The sequence below is a fragment of the Heliangelus exortis genome, chromosome 2 (genome assembly GCF_036169615.1).
Source record: "Heliangelus exortis chromosome 2, bHelExo1.hap1, whole genome shotgun sequence".
Lineage (NCBI taxonomy): Eukaryota > Metazoa > Chordata > Aves > Apodiformes > Trochilidae > Heliangelus > Heliangelus exortis.
This window is the reverse complement of record NC_092423.1, coordinates 46,483,974-46,496,893: the sequence shown is the minus strand read 5'-3', so window position 1 is coordinate 46,496,893 and position 12,920 is coordinate 46,483,974. Positions and strand designations below refer to the sequence as shown.

The window sequence follows — 12,920 nt, the reverse complement described above, 5'->3', positions numbered from 1 at the left end:
GAGGGGCGGATCAGGGTGGGTTGGGGGCGGATCGGATCGGGGAGAAGATGGGCAGGGCTGGGAGGAGCAGGGCGGATCGGTAACGGGACGGCGATGAGTTGGGCGGAGCTGACCTGTCCCGGCAGGACGCAGGGAGGTCGGCACACTGAGTGGAAATACTTGCTTCCATATCCAGTTCTGTGCAGAAAAGGGTGGTATTCCGCGAAGCAAGCTCTGCTTCCCGAAACAGAAGTGCTACTTTTATACACAGAAACGTGTAAAATTACTTTACCTCTACTTGGGATATTTATTGTTGATTTTTTCCAATTCACTTACTCCCAGCCGAGGGATAACTAGGCTTCTTTGTTAGTAATATAAGAGAGTTAAATTCAGATTGACATTCCCTTAACAGTCTGTATTTTAAAGAGGTGTCAATCAATGGTTTCAACCCTTTCTGTGCTTCCAATTTTATGAGATACTGTCTCTTCGTTACGCGAAAAGTTCCAGGGTTTAAATCTATCTTAACAGGTGTTCCATTCTTTGCTCCACTTGGTTCTTCTGAAGCCCAAACCAGAGAAATCACCACATCTATTACCGTGTTCCTAACGCCATCTCCAGGTTCCCTAAGCAGAAGGTGCCTCTGCTAGCAAACCTGTGCCTTCCACGCCACCTCCTGGGGAATATGTAACCGCGCAGAATTCTCAGAATAGGTTACTCGAGCATTCAATTTTCTCAACAAATCACGTCCTAATATTGGCAGGGGAGATTGTAGCACACACAGAAATTAATGAGTTAATTTCTTATTTCCATGTATGCACTCCATCAGTTTCAGGAATGGGATTAAAACTCGCTTTTCTTGTTGCCCCAACAATCAGTACTGTAATTTTACTTAAAGGTCTCTTACAACTAGTAACTACTGAGTGTGTGGCTCCTCTGCCTAATAAAAACCACTATAGTTTCATCCCCCAGCCTAACTGGGACCAGAGGATCAGCTGAAGGACTATTAATAATTTCCTCTCGTCCCCTTCAGTCTGAGTCAGTTTCCTCCAACATCACCAAATCCACATCAGTTTCTGAATTTTCCTGTTCCCTATCTTTCTTACTTCTATTTGGGGCACTCATTGCCCCTCTTCCCAACAATCTGCACACTGATTTAATCCTAATGATGCTCAGTGTCGGCGATTCCTCAATGGTCAGTGATCTTACATGTCTCACTCTGTCCTGGACTGATTTTTACTCATCCATGTCTCTCATGATTACTCTCAGTTGTAGCAGCAGCTATAGCAGCAGGACACAGCAGACAGGTATGGTAGAAAAAAGAGAAGATAAAAGATATGAGGATGAAGGAAAAGGAGAGAGAGAATATGAGAAGTTAGAGAGACAGAAAGATCATATATTTCGCTACCACAGGATTACTATTAAAAACAAGAATCCACAGAGTAACAGAGCAATATTTTATCTCAAAAGCTTTCTTTTGTTAGGGGATTCCCTCCAAATTCATCCCAGTGTTTCAGGATGCATCCTAATGGGGTATAAGCAGTAGACTGTTTTTATTCCCTTACCCTTGATTACCCTTAATTGCAGCAGTATCTCAATTCAAGCATTGCACCTTTGTGTCCTTTTCTGGTGATGAAATGGAGGAGCCAATGGAGGCCTGGACCAACAGGTCGGTGTGCTCTGGAGTCCACTCCAGTCTCTCTTCCCCATCAAATGTGGCAAGATGAACAGGGCAAGGCTATCAGTGCAGTTCCATCTGTGTTGCCAATGCTGTTGTCCTAAATCTGGGGTTTAATTGCCTGCTGTGCACTAAGCCAATCAAACACACAGAGACAAGATCTTGTTTTATTCCAACACTGCACAAGGTTGGGTGCTAGGTGATAACTCCACAAAGCTAGCACTTCAACTTCTCTAACACCAGGTGTTAGTGAAAGTGAATCTAATAATTATAGATACTCTGACGCTACTGACTCTGATCCAGAGACTTAACCATTTGATGAGGATCAGTGTATGGAGATTACAGAAGTTTTGAGTTTTTCTTTTTTGAGATAAAAAAGGAAAACCAGACATAAAACAACAACAAAGAAACAACCACAAATAGTGACAAGCTTGAATACACTGAAAAAAGGGCCTTTTAAAATGGCAAAAGGACATGATTGATTAACAATCATTGGAACAATTCTTTCCCTGCTAAAGAAACAAAGCAGGCTTAATATAATCAAACATTGTTAGGACAAAGATAAATAATGACTGCAGGGAAGGCTCAGCACATTTGTACTGTGCTGCTATAAGCTAGGACACACCCCTTGAGGTGCTCACGCAGTTTTCTTATGTGGATAACATAAAACATCCCCCATAATAGCAACATCTTGCTCTTATGTGTAATTTTACAACCTAGTTTTAAACCAAGCTCTCTTGACTGGAACAGCTCTGAAACTGCTAACAAGCACAGCAATTTCTTGCAAAGCTATTTTCCACAAAAAGAGTAGAAAAACCATAGTGACCTCTTGCTCCTGATGGCCTTATCAATTGTCCCAGTTGCAGAAGTAAGAACTCCAACACAGTTTAATGCCCAGCTCTCAGTGTCTCCCCCAATCTCAGGAATCCCAAGAAGCTGATGCAGTAACAAGAGGTAACAAGGCCATATTCAAGCAACTAAGCAGATATGGTCTTTGCACTGTAGGGTTTGGGCTATATAGTGCATCTGTTGCACAATTCTCCAATAAGATAAAAGAACAAACAGAGTTACAACAATACTTCATAAGCAAAAGGGAAAGCAGACTTCTTGATATCCTGAAAAAGATACCACACCAAAAAAGTAGACACTGTCAAAAGAGAGGCTACTTTAAAATGTATGGGAAAACTATCACAAGTGAGGTAGCTCGCTTTCTTACAGGTCTGTTGCCTATAATATTCTATGTATTTAACCTGTACCTTTAATTTGAAGATTGAGGGCCAGTTACTGGAAAATTGGTCTGTGTTTTCCTGCCAAAAATACACTATTTATTGTATCTGTATATGTAAGACTCTTGGAGCTAACGAACTACACATTACCTTAGAGCTCTTGAAAGAGTGTATTTCTGCATTTAGCAAATCTAGTAAGTAAGACTGGTATTCCTTAATGATAACCATGAATTTAGAAAGTTTAAGGCTGGTAGCTGTCTAGCTAAATCAGTTCAGCTTATGGTAGCTCAGAATGAATACCTGTGGAGTAAGTGGATGGATGGTAGTAACCCAGTTTTCAGGTAGAATAAAAGCTCCCATAGTCTGAAGTCATTGTACAGAGAGTTTTAAAATAGGAGTTATGTGACTGGTAGACTAAAGCATTTTAAAGTAAGTATTTTCAGTTGTTATTTGCAGTTACTCACTCTTGCAGGCTGAAAATCTATTGCTAGATGAAGATATGAACATTAAAATAACTGACTTTGGTATTAGCAATGAGTTTACAGACTTTAGTAGTAGCCCACCACATTCTGCTCCAGAGTTCTTTCAAAGGAAAAACAAACTAGGGCCTTTCTACATGTCCACACTGTGAAAGCCACCTCAAATGTGTCCTGGTGCTAAACCCATCAACAAGAGGCACTCTAGAGGTAGTGGCACAAGTAAGGTGCATCAGAAAGCTTGACATTATATTCTGCAATCTGTCTTTTAGCTTGTTACGTTCCTGGAGTGGAATAATAGAAAAGCCATAGCCTTTAACACCTCGGGTTGCCATGCATGCGTGGGATGCTCCCTGAAGTTACTTACAAACCCACGAAAGGTTAAAAAGCAGGGATGTTTATTAAAGAGCAGGGTGTAAGGGTGATCTCTCCTCCTATCGTGCACACCGCAGCTAAATGCTGGCAACTATTTATTACACAAAGTTATACATGCATTACAGAAACATGCATATGCATTCAAGAAGCGAGGTTATCCAAATTAGCTATTAACATAAATTTCCACCCATGCGCATTGTGGGCGGGGGTCTTATGGTGAAAGCCTCCGAGTTTTCCTCAGGCTGCCCTTGTTTTTCACCTCTGCTGAGCTGGCAGAGCTCCAGACAACACCACCGCTTTTCCCTGGTTCCTTTCTGAGGAGTAAACCTTGCGGACAATGTAACTCCGGCTTAATGCTTACCTAGACAAAGTTAGTTCCTGTTATCTGTGACAAAGACAAACGAGCTCTCTCTCTACGCCCGGTTTTCTACATTTTAACCCGTTGTTTTCTAAATCTGAATCATTACCAGTCCTGAGGCACTTAGCAGGGCAGCCAGTTAAAGGCGCAGTGTTGTCACTCAGTCTCCTGCCTGCAAGCTGCTGCTGAGCCTTCGGCTTTTTAACCCGCCAGCCAGAGGAATTATACGGAGAACGTGAAGGAGTGATAATACCTCCAGCCTGGGCCCGATGGAGTGCAGGGAGGCGGTGAGAAGCGAAAGCAACAGCGGGCAAGGAGGGCCCTGAAGGCAGAACGCCAGCACCGCTTCTGCCTGTGATAAGCGAAGATGCCGTTCCCGCCGCACGCGGTTTCTCGGAGGGGCGGAGCAGGGCGGGACCTGGACCGGCCCGGCCCGGCTGGTCCCGGCGGGGCGGGGCAGTCAGCTGACGCCGCTGTCTCTTTGACCGGCGGGCTGAGGGAGCGCCCGTGCTGCAGTCGCTTCCTGCCCGCTGCCGCTCGTCATGCTGCTGCTGCTACTGCTGCGGCTCCCGCTCCTGCTCCCGCTGGCCGGCCTGGCAGCGATCCCCCGGGTTCAGGTGAGTCCCCTCGCCTGCCCTTTCCCTCAAGGGCACCCCCTCCGCAGCCCCGAGCTCTGAGAGGCCCTGGGGTCCGCTGGGCGGGCTCCCGGCTGTCAGGGGCACTCATCCTCCTCTTCTTCCCCCCGCCTCCGCGGGAGGCAGTTAACTTCGGTCCGTTTTCAGTCCATTAGCGACCCGTGGTTCAGGGGCGGTGTTACGGAGGGCGCAGGTGCTGGGCCTGTGGCTGCGCCGAGGTGGGGAGCAGGCGGGGCAGGTGTGGCGGCGGGTGGGGGGCCAGGGGCCGGTTCCTTCTCCTCAGCAGGCCTGGCTGACCCCGGCCGCCGCGCTGGGCCCGGGCCCGAGTTGTTTGGCGTTGAGGAGGGGCTGGCGGTGTCTGCCTGTTCTTCTTTCCTCGTCCTCGGGCGGTGAGCGCTGTGTTGCCCCCCTCCCCAGTCCCCACTCCTGGGGGTGTTCGCCGGCGTCGCTGCCTTCTGGAGGTGCGGGCTGAAACGGGGCTGCCCGCTGTGCTCCTTCCACCGGTCAGGCTCCGCTCTGCGAAATTTATTAATTACGAGGCCTCTTTAAGTAGCTCATGGTGAAGGAGAGGGGTAGGGGGTGAGGGGCGGCGGAAATCGAGCGGCAGTTACCTGGCGCCGAGGCTCCATTAGCGGATCCCATGGGAAAACTTGCTCTTCCTGTGGGGTGTGTGTGTGTGTGTTTCTGAGGAGAGGGAGAGGAGCTTTTCCCGTTCTGCCCAGGTTCGGCACCGACTCTCTTGTTGCTGCTTTGTCCGGGTGTCACGCAGCACCAGGGCCCGAGGCAAATCCTCGGTCTTTCCCAGCTGGTGTGGGAGCCGTGCCTCGTCGCTTAATGCCTGGAGTTTGAAGCAGAGCCTCGGTATTATCTTGGGAGATGTTGCTAATTGAATGGTGCAGGGGTGGATGAAGCTGTGTGAAAAGTAGCGCAGCCTCACGGGAGACATTTAGTTACTAAAGGGAGGACAGGGTGACAGTAAGTATGGTCTCTGAGGGGTGGGGTTATGGCTGAGGCTTGGAAAACATCTGAAGGTGGTGGGTAAGAAGGGTGATGAAGTGATATCAAATTATAACTTTTGAAGAGGTGGATTCGATAGTTAGTTTAAAGCAGATAAAAGTATCTGGTGAGTTCCAGGAATTTATCGCTACGTGAGGCCGTAGAAACAGGCAGTATGCAAGAGATTTCTGAAAAGGATTAGCCAAATTAAAATACAACAGGTTCATAAGCAACATCCAGAAATAGCTAGGCAGGGATTTACCTTCTGGCATCCCTGATGTAACAGCTTTGTCTGCTGGAGGAGTATGAAGGAAGCAGGTCACAGACAGTGATGGCAGGGTCACAGTATTTCTTTTAACAGCATTCCTTATTGTGGTTGTCCAGACAGAATATGGCCTGGTGTCTGGGGGAACTGTGGACTCAACCAGGAGGGCATTTCTTATACTCTTACCATCTTAACTTTGTTTATTTTCTGTAGAGGCATGTGTGTAAAATAGCACTATTTTTTAAGAATAGTGTTGTAACAGCTGAAAGGCCTTGAGGAACTGAGGCTGGGATGCACGATTTCTCTATCAACCCACAGTTTCCTGACCAAGCAATAAGGGCAGAGGTATTCTTAAATCTGAGGTCTAATCCTCAAAATAAAGCAGGGCCCTATCATCACAGAGGTGCTCATGTTCTTTGAAATTAGCTTGAGAAAATATATGTTGCAGATAAGTGACGTGGCAAATTCGGGTTTGTAGTCTTGTGGGCTCAGGCTTACTGTAAAGCACTACAAAGCTGCTTTCATGCCCTAGTTCTGACATATTTCTGGCTGTGAGGATTGCTTACTTTTTTTTCTAATTAAGCGTGGACTCGGAGCTAGGAAGTGTTTTGAAAACCACACTGTGACGTGCTTAAAGTAATGTAGTAGTTATCTCAGACTTGGTCTATATTGTACGTTATCATAAGATTTATCTTAAGTATGCAAACTGGGCACTAAGAACTCTGAAGAAAATACAGAACAAAAGAGGGAATTCCACTACAATTCAAGCATAACTGATGCTTGCTTCCTTATTTTCAGACTTGGAGCAGGGATAAGTTTAGACTTCGTGCTTCCTCTACTTCTCTAGGTGCACAGTGTGTGATGTTTTAATCCCTTTTTAATTGTACCCTGGTAGACCAGGATATGTTGAAGTAGCTGTAGAGTTTTGGAAACTGTACATATAATGGAAGTGAGGAGCAAAACATTATGTGGATTTCATTGATTCTACTGATTTTGAGGGCTTTGGGGAAGTCTGTTCACAACTGGAGGCAAGGATATCTGCCAATACATCCCTCTGCAGTTTCTGTCACCACAGCTGCATCTGGTAGCTATTCCAATGGGGGTTTCACTGTTGCTTTATAGTTCATGTTAGTAGAACCTCTTGCATTTAGTAGAATGATGTAGGGAAATTGAAATGCTTTTGAAATGGAACCACCTGCTTGGAAAGAACAAAAACCAAGTGCTGTGTTAACATAAGCAGCTTAGTAACATAACATGTCCAGAGTTTACAAATACGATCATTGTTTGCAAGTCCTATAATACTTGTTTCCAGCATTCATTGTGATCTATTGTCATCTAATTAAGGAAATGAGCAAATGGCATATGAAAAAAGAAATGGGGGGGAGTGGAGAGGGGGAGTGCGGGAGGAATCATTGAGGAAGGGAGGCAGGAAGCTTGTAAGTGGACTGCCAGAATCCAGTGTTTTCAGTTGTCTGATTTTAGTCCATATCAAGAGATGTCGCCTATGCCTTCATGGTAGTGATTCTGCATGACCCAGTGTTCTGAGTAGGATATACAGAGTAACAGTCTTTTACTGCAGTCTGGGAAAAAGGGAATATGTGTAATATTTTAAAACGGCTGATACTGGTTCCTGGTTACAGGCTTCGTTGACCCAAGGCATCCCTTCATAACCACACTATTGCCTACTGGAGACTTCTGCAGAACTGAAGGGAACAGTCAGGAAGCAAAGATGATCTCCTTCAAGCAACTGCCTCTAGAAGCAAAGGCTGCAGTAGCTGCAGGAGTGGTTTTCTTCTCCATGATGCTATCGCGGAGTTACTTGGCAGAGCAACTCGAGCTCAGGACTCGGCGTTGGCTTCTAAGGCTGCAGATGGCACTCTTTGCTAATGCACTCATGTTGATAGGATCTCTTCATGTTTGGAGAAGCACAGTCACCACGTTCTCCAGGTCTTCAGCTGCCAGCTCCTTCCTTTTCACGCCATGGAAAATAGCTGTGTTCATGTTTCTAGCTTTGGCTCATTCAAGCTTCTTTACGTTGCTGTTTCTTGTTGCAGAAGAGCCCTATTTCTTTTCTTTAGCTGCCTATACTTGCCTGGGGGCCTATATCATTCTTATATTCTTTCTCTTCACTCTAGGCTCTGTAGAACAGGCTTACAAGTTCTTTGCTGGGAGAGGAGCTAAGGCAGGTACTGGAAACAAGAACAGAACAGCAATGAAACCAATTTTGGCAGTCGTGCTGACTGTTGTGCTGACTGTTGTTGGGCTGTTAAATGCTTCCCAGCCTCCTACTGTGAATTCAGTGGAGATTACAGTTCACAAGTTGCCCTCAGCTATGAATAATCTGAAAGTGGTGCTGCTTTCAGATATCCACCTGGGGCCCACGGTCGGAAAGACCAAGCTTGCCATGATTGTGAGAATGGTTAAGGCTTTGAAACCAGATATCACTGTGATTGTGGGGGACCTGACTGACTCAGAGGCAGCAATCATACGACCTGCTGTTGAGCCTCTTGGAGAACTTAACTCCCCTTTGGGGACTTACTTTGTTACAGGGAACCATGAGTACTACACATCAGATGTTAGCAACTGGTTTGAGCTGTTAAAGTCATTTAACATTCGGCCACTTCATAATGAGAATGTGAAGATTATTTCACCAGGGAGCACGGATGACTGGTTCTGCCTGGCTGGTGTTGATGATATTGAGGCAGATGTACTGCGCTACTCAGGGCATGGCATGGATTTAAAAAAAGCACTTACAGGTTGTACCAGTGACCATGCAATAGTGCTGTTAGCTCATCAGCCAATTGCTGCAAAGTGGGCTCTTCAGGAGAGACCAGACATAAATTTAATTCTCTCTGGCCACACTCATGGAGGGCAGATGTTCCCGCTACATGCTGGAGCTTACTTTCTGAATCCCTTCTTTGTTGGCTTGTACAAAGTTGGGCAGAACACATTTGTTTATGTCAGTCCAGGGACGATGTACTTTGGAATACCCATGAGGCTGGGCAGCAGAGCTGAAATAACAGAGATAATTCTACATTCTGCTTGAGGAGTTTTCCATTTGACAGACTTCTGCCATCCTTTTTGGTCAGTAATATTGGCTCTTCTGCTCTGAAAGCAAGTCCTTATTTGAGGAAGCCTATGTTAGGGTGGACTCCAGCAGGTTCTGTTAAATTTGAGGGAAAAAAAAACCCTAAATGTATCTTAGGCCTCTGTAACAAATCAGGGGGCATGTTAAAATACTGAGCAAATTAATTCTTTGGGTTCATTATTACTGAGATTCTGAATTTAAAGATAACACAGATGTCACGGAGATAATGCGTGTCCTGTGCATGTTCAGTTTTATCTGTGTCTAAGCAGCTATTTCATGTTCCACTGTTCATTATCCATTGAGCAGCTGCCTTATTAAACCTCAGACAGGTGAAGTTCTGATGTTTTGTAGTGAAATCACTTGTAAATGTTTTGCAGAAGAGACTACAGTGTCCCACCGAGTATGTAAACAATAGAAGCCTTCTGCTAGAAATGTTGCAGGAAGGGAATGGTTGTTTGGTTTTGGGTTTTTTGTTTGGTTTTTTGTTTGTTTTTTTTTTTTTTCTGCTGAGACTGGATATCTCTGTCCTGCTATCTTCTCTGCAGTGTGCACGAGGGCATTTTTTGCCAGTTAAAAAGCTGAGGAGACTAATACCAAAGGGTGAAAGTAGCTATCTTTCTGTGAGCATTTTCACCAGAATAACTGGGCATCTGGTAATTACTTACTGAAAATAGCTCTAACAAAAGAAAATGAGAAAGAAAACTTGTAATTATTTTAACTTCCCTTGCTGTCTGAGTGTACAGTATCTGCTGATGTAAAGCACAAAATCCAGAGTTGAAATACTCAGTCTCTTATCTTGATTCTATGTTTGTTTGTGTTATGGGGTTTTTTTGGTGTGTTTATGCTTGATTTATCTTCTGTGATTTTTCACTTACTAGAATAAGAAGATGCTGTTTGAAAACAATGCAGATAGGTTAATTCTTAATTTTTATTTCAAGTTTTAAAGTAGGTGGTGTCCTTTTTAAGAAGATGAAACTCTGCAGCAGGTGACTTCCCTTAATAGCATTTGCAGATCTATGGCCTGGTTTTATGACAGGCACATGACAGGATATTTGCTGCAGGACGAGGGATGGAGAATTTTTCTCTGCCTTTCTTAGAAGGGCTTAACACAAATTAATATAATTCTGGGAAATTTAATACATTAGAAAATATTAATCCATTCTTGCATCTGTATCTTTGTGTTCATCTAAGAAAGCCAGGATGTAAATTAATGTGGGTATATTGTCTAGGCCAATGAAAGAGTTTACTTCTGTACATCTGCACTTCTCCTCTTCCACCTCAGTGTTGCTGTATGAAATGTGAAGAACAGTACAAGTCTGTGAATTCTGCCTCTGAGCCTGAGGTCTCCAGCTGTAGTCAGAGGGTCTCCCTTGCTCTGCCTTTCCTCCTCTCTGGCAGACCTGTGTAGCACAGGGCAAAAGACACTGCTGCTTGCATAGGAGGCTGAGGATGGCATGACCAGAACTATAATGTTCAGTCTTTTCCTGTCTTCCTCTATGACCCTCAACCAGGCACACTTGTGTTTTATTCTACAGCTCCTGATCTTGTTTTGCAGGAGGGGTGTGGAGATGTGCTTGAAAGGTATCGTAGGCTTTGAAAAGTTAGAGATTTTGAAATTTTGAAGTTTCCCTTTACCCCCTTTCTTCAGCACAAATCCATCCTGGGCAGTTTTTAACTGCTAAGCTGTTTCTTTGTATCCCATTCCTCTGTACAAACATCTTGAATTTTTACCCATAGGAATATTGAGAAATACTGTAAATGTGTCATGTGCACTGAAAGGTTGGTGGTAGAGCTGGAAATGTCAGCTCCTGTTTTTAGTCTGGAAACCTAACACCTGACCAGCCAGGCTCTTTACTTGCCAGACTGGGTAATTTCTATTTCCCAGCACCTATAATTTTGTAAACCTTTTTTAAGTTTGTGCAATAGTATGTACTTAAGCATCCTAAAGTTTCCATGTATCACTGCCCACTGCTTGCCTGGGGTCCATCTGAGGTTCTTTCTCATTGGTAGCCCAGTGTCGAATGGTCTTATGTAGAGAGAATCTGGGCAGCCTTGATAGCCTCTGTTTAGGTGTCAGTATCACTTCAGCTAAAACCTGTGTTCTGTGTTTAGTAGGGCAGAGTATTCCCTCTAGGCCAGTGGACCAGAAGGAGGGCAGCTTTTCATTTATTACCCTGAGGGTTATTACTGTGTTAAGAAGACTAGTTGTTAAGTAAGTTTCCATGTTTCCTTACTGGGAGATTTTTGTGGAAGTTGTTTTAAATAGTGTTAGTTTCCCAATGAGTTGCTAGTATTCCCTCCTCCCTCCTTTCTATTTTCCTCATTCCATCTAAATGTGTGCTGAAACCTTTCTTGAGTGGTCCTTCCATCCCAGGGGTTCACAGATAACTTCTTGATTAATTTGTACTTGCCCTGCTTTGTGTAAACTTTTAGGAACAGATACAAGCCTTTTAGGAGTGGTCATATTATAATTTCATGAGTTTCTTGTTCTCCTCATGTAATTTAATTCTTGGTATGTTTTTTTGATTTTATATATTTTTTTAATTACTTCTAACTCCTTCCTGAAAGCTAGTTTACTTGATGATTAGTTATCACTTAAAAGGTTTTCTTTCTGTGCCAAAAAAACTTCAAAGCCTTTTCCCATCTTGCTTTTTAAAAAAGTGTGAATGGAAAGTATCTTAGATCAACTTCCTTTTTGATAGTAAGGGAAATTAACCTTTTCTGAAATATCTCTGAGACAACAATCCCTAATTGTCCTTCAAAGCTTTTTCTATATTTTTTCCAATTTGACTTGAATGTGTGTGATTTAGACCTGTGTTCAGTATTCCAGAGGAAAAAAAAATTTGCTGTGCTGCTTATTTTGGTTTTTGCATTTTTTTTTATATTTTTCTGTGGTTTTTTTGTGTGTGGAATGTATTTGATCTGAATAACTTAACTAAATGAATATATAATTCTTCCTATTTAAAAGGCCAGTTCACTGTCAGAATAATACCAGAGTAGAATAGTATCACTTTGTCAAAGTTATATTTATTACATTATATAATCAGTATAGAGTGGATTTGAAGATATGTAAATTGTGATATAAGAAATGCTTCAAATGCTGGGATTTAATAAAACTTTATTTGCTTATCAAGAAGGATGTCTCTAATGACCTCTTTTTTTACCATTATTTATTGTAGTAGTAAATGCTGAATAATTTTAATGCACTCATAGTTTACCAACAAAAAAGCTACTGACAATAATTTGGACTACTTTTTGAAAAATCATACACCCACATTGCTAGGTGTGGTTGAAAGTGGAAAAGGTAAGGTCACTTAAATTTGTCTGATGGTTACTAGGGGGAACTACTGCAGACTGGAGAGATGAAGACTGGAGAGATGAAACTATATCTTTTGATATAGTTTAACTGTTATTCAGGAATAGATTAAAAGGTTAAGCAGTGCTTAAACAGGCAAACAAAGCCTTTTACAATCATCATAACTTCATCTGTCAAAACATACTTTCTACATACTTGTGTGACATGTTCAGTTATATTCTTAATTTTGCTGAATCTTCATTAACTTCCACAAGTACTTGGGAAATAAGGAGATGCTAAAAATCTTCCCAGGTGGAGTGTTTCATTGACGATTTTTATCCACATTTGTTTGCTTTTCAAAAAGAAGAAAACCTGTTTTGTAAATTTGGACTCTTAAGAGATTCTAGCCACTAAAGTTTTGTGTACTGAAGCTATGAATTTTTTTTCTGTGTTAATAGACAAGCCGATTCTAAAATGTTGAAAGAGCATTAAGCTTGCCAAAATAACTTCTTTCTTGATTTGAGAAAAGGCAGTCTTTAGTTCTTCCCTTTT

The 12,920-nt window shown here is 43.0% G+C and overlaps 2 protein-coding genes across 3 annotated transcripts in view; both read left to right on the top strand.

The window, feature by feature from the left end:
• The first annotated feature begins 4,564 nt into the window (after positions 1-4,564).
• GLB1 (galactosidase beta 1) overlaps positions 4,565-12,920 on the top strand; it is a 45,861-nt gene continuing 37,505 nt past the window's right edge. The window contains exon 1 of the mRNA XM_071735913.1: positions 4,565-4,706. Within this exon, the coding sequence (XP_071592014.1) occupies positions 4,632-4,706 (75 nt within the window). The 5' untranslated portion in view covers positions 4,565-4,631. The remainder of the gene's footprint in view (positions 4,707-12,920) is intronic.
• Positions 4,578-12,209, top strand: TMPPE (transmembrane protein with metallophosphoesterase domain). Of its 2 annotated transcripts, none has more exons than XM_071735914.1 (2): positions 4,578-4,706; positions 7,626-12,209. In XM_071735914.1, the coding sequence occupies exon 2, from the start codon at positions 7,715-7,717 to the stop codon at positions 9,029-9,031; it is 1,317 nt and encodes a 438-aa protein (XP_071592015.1). In that variant the 5' UTR covers positions 4,578-4,706; positions 7,626-7,714; the 3' UTR covers positions 9,032-12,209. The 2 variants fall into 2 exon arrangements, with proteins under 2 accessions (XP_071592015.1, XP_071592016.1); XM_071735915.1 differs by lacking the exon at positions 4,578-4,706 and adding an exon at positions 4,861-4,942.

Coding starts and splice junctions, on each gene's coding strand:
- TMPPE (XM_071735914.1), top strand. CDS start 7,715: ATGATCTCCTTCAAGCAACTGCCTCTAGAAGCAAAGGCTGCAGTAGCT.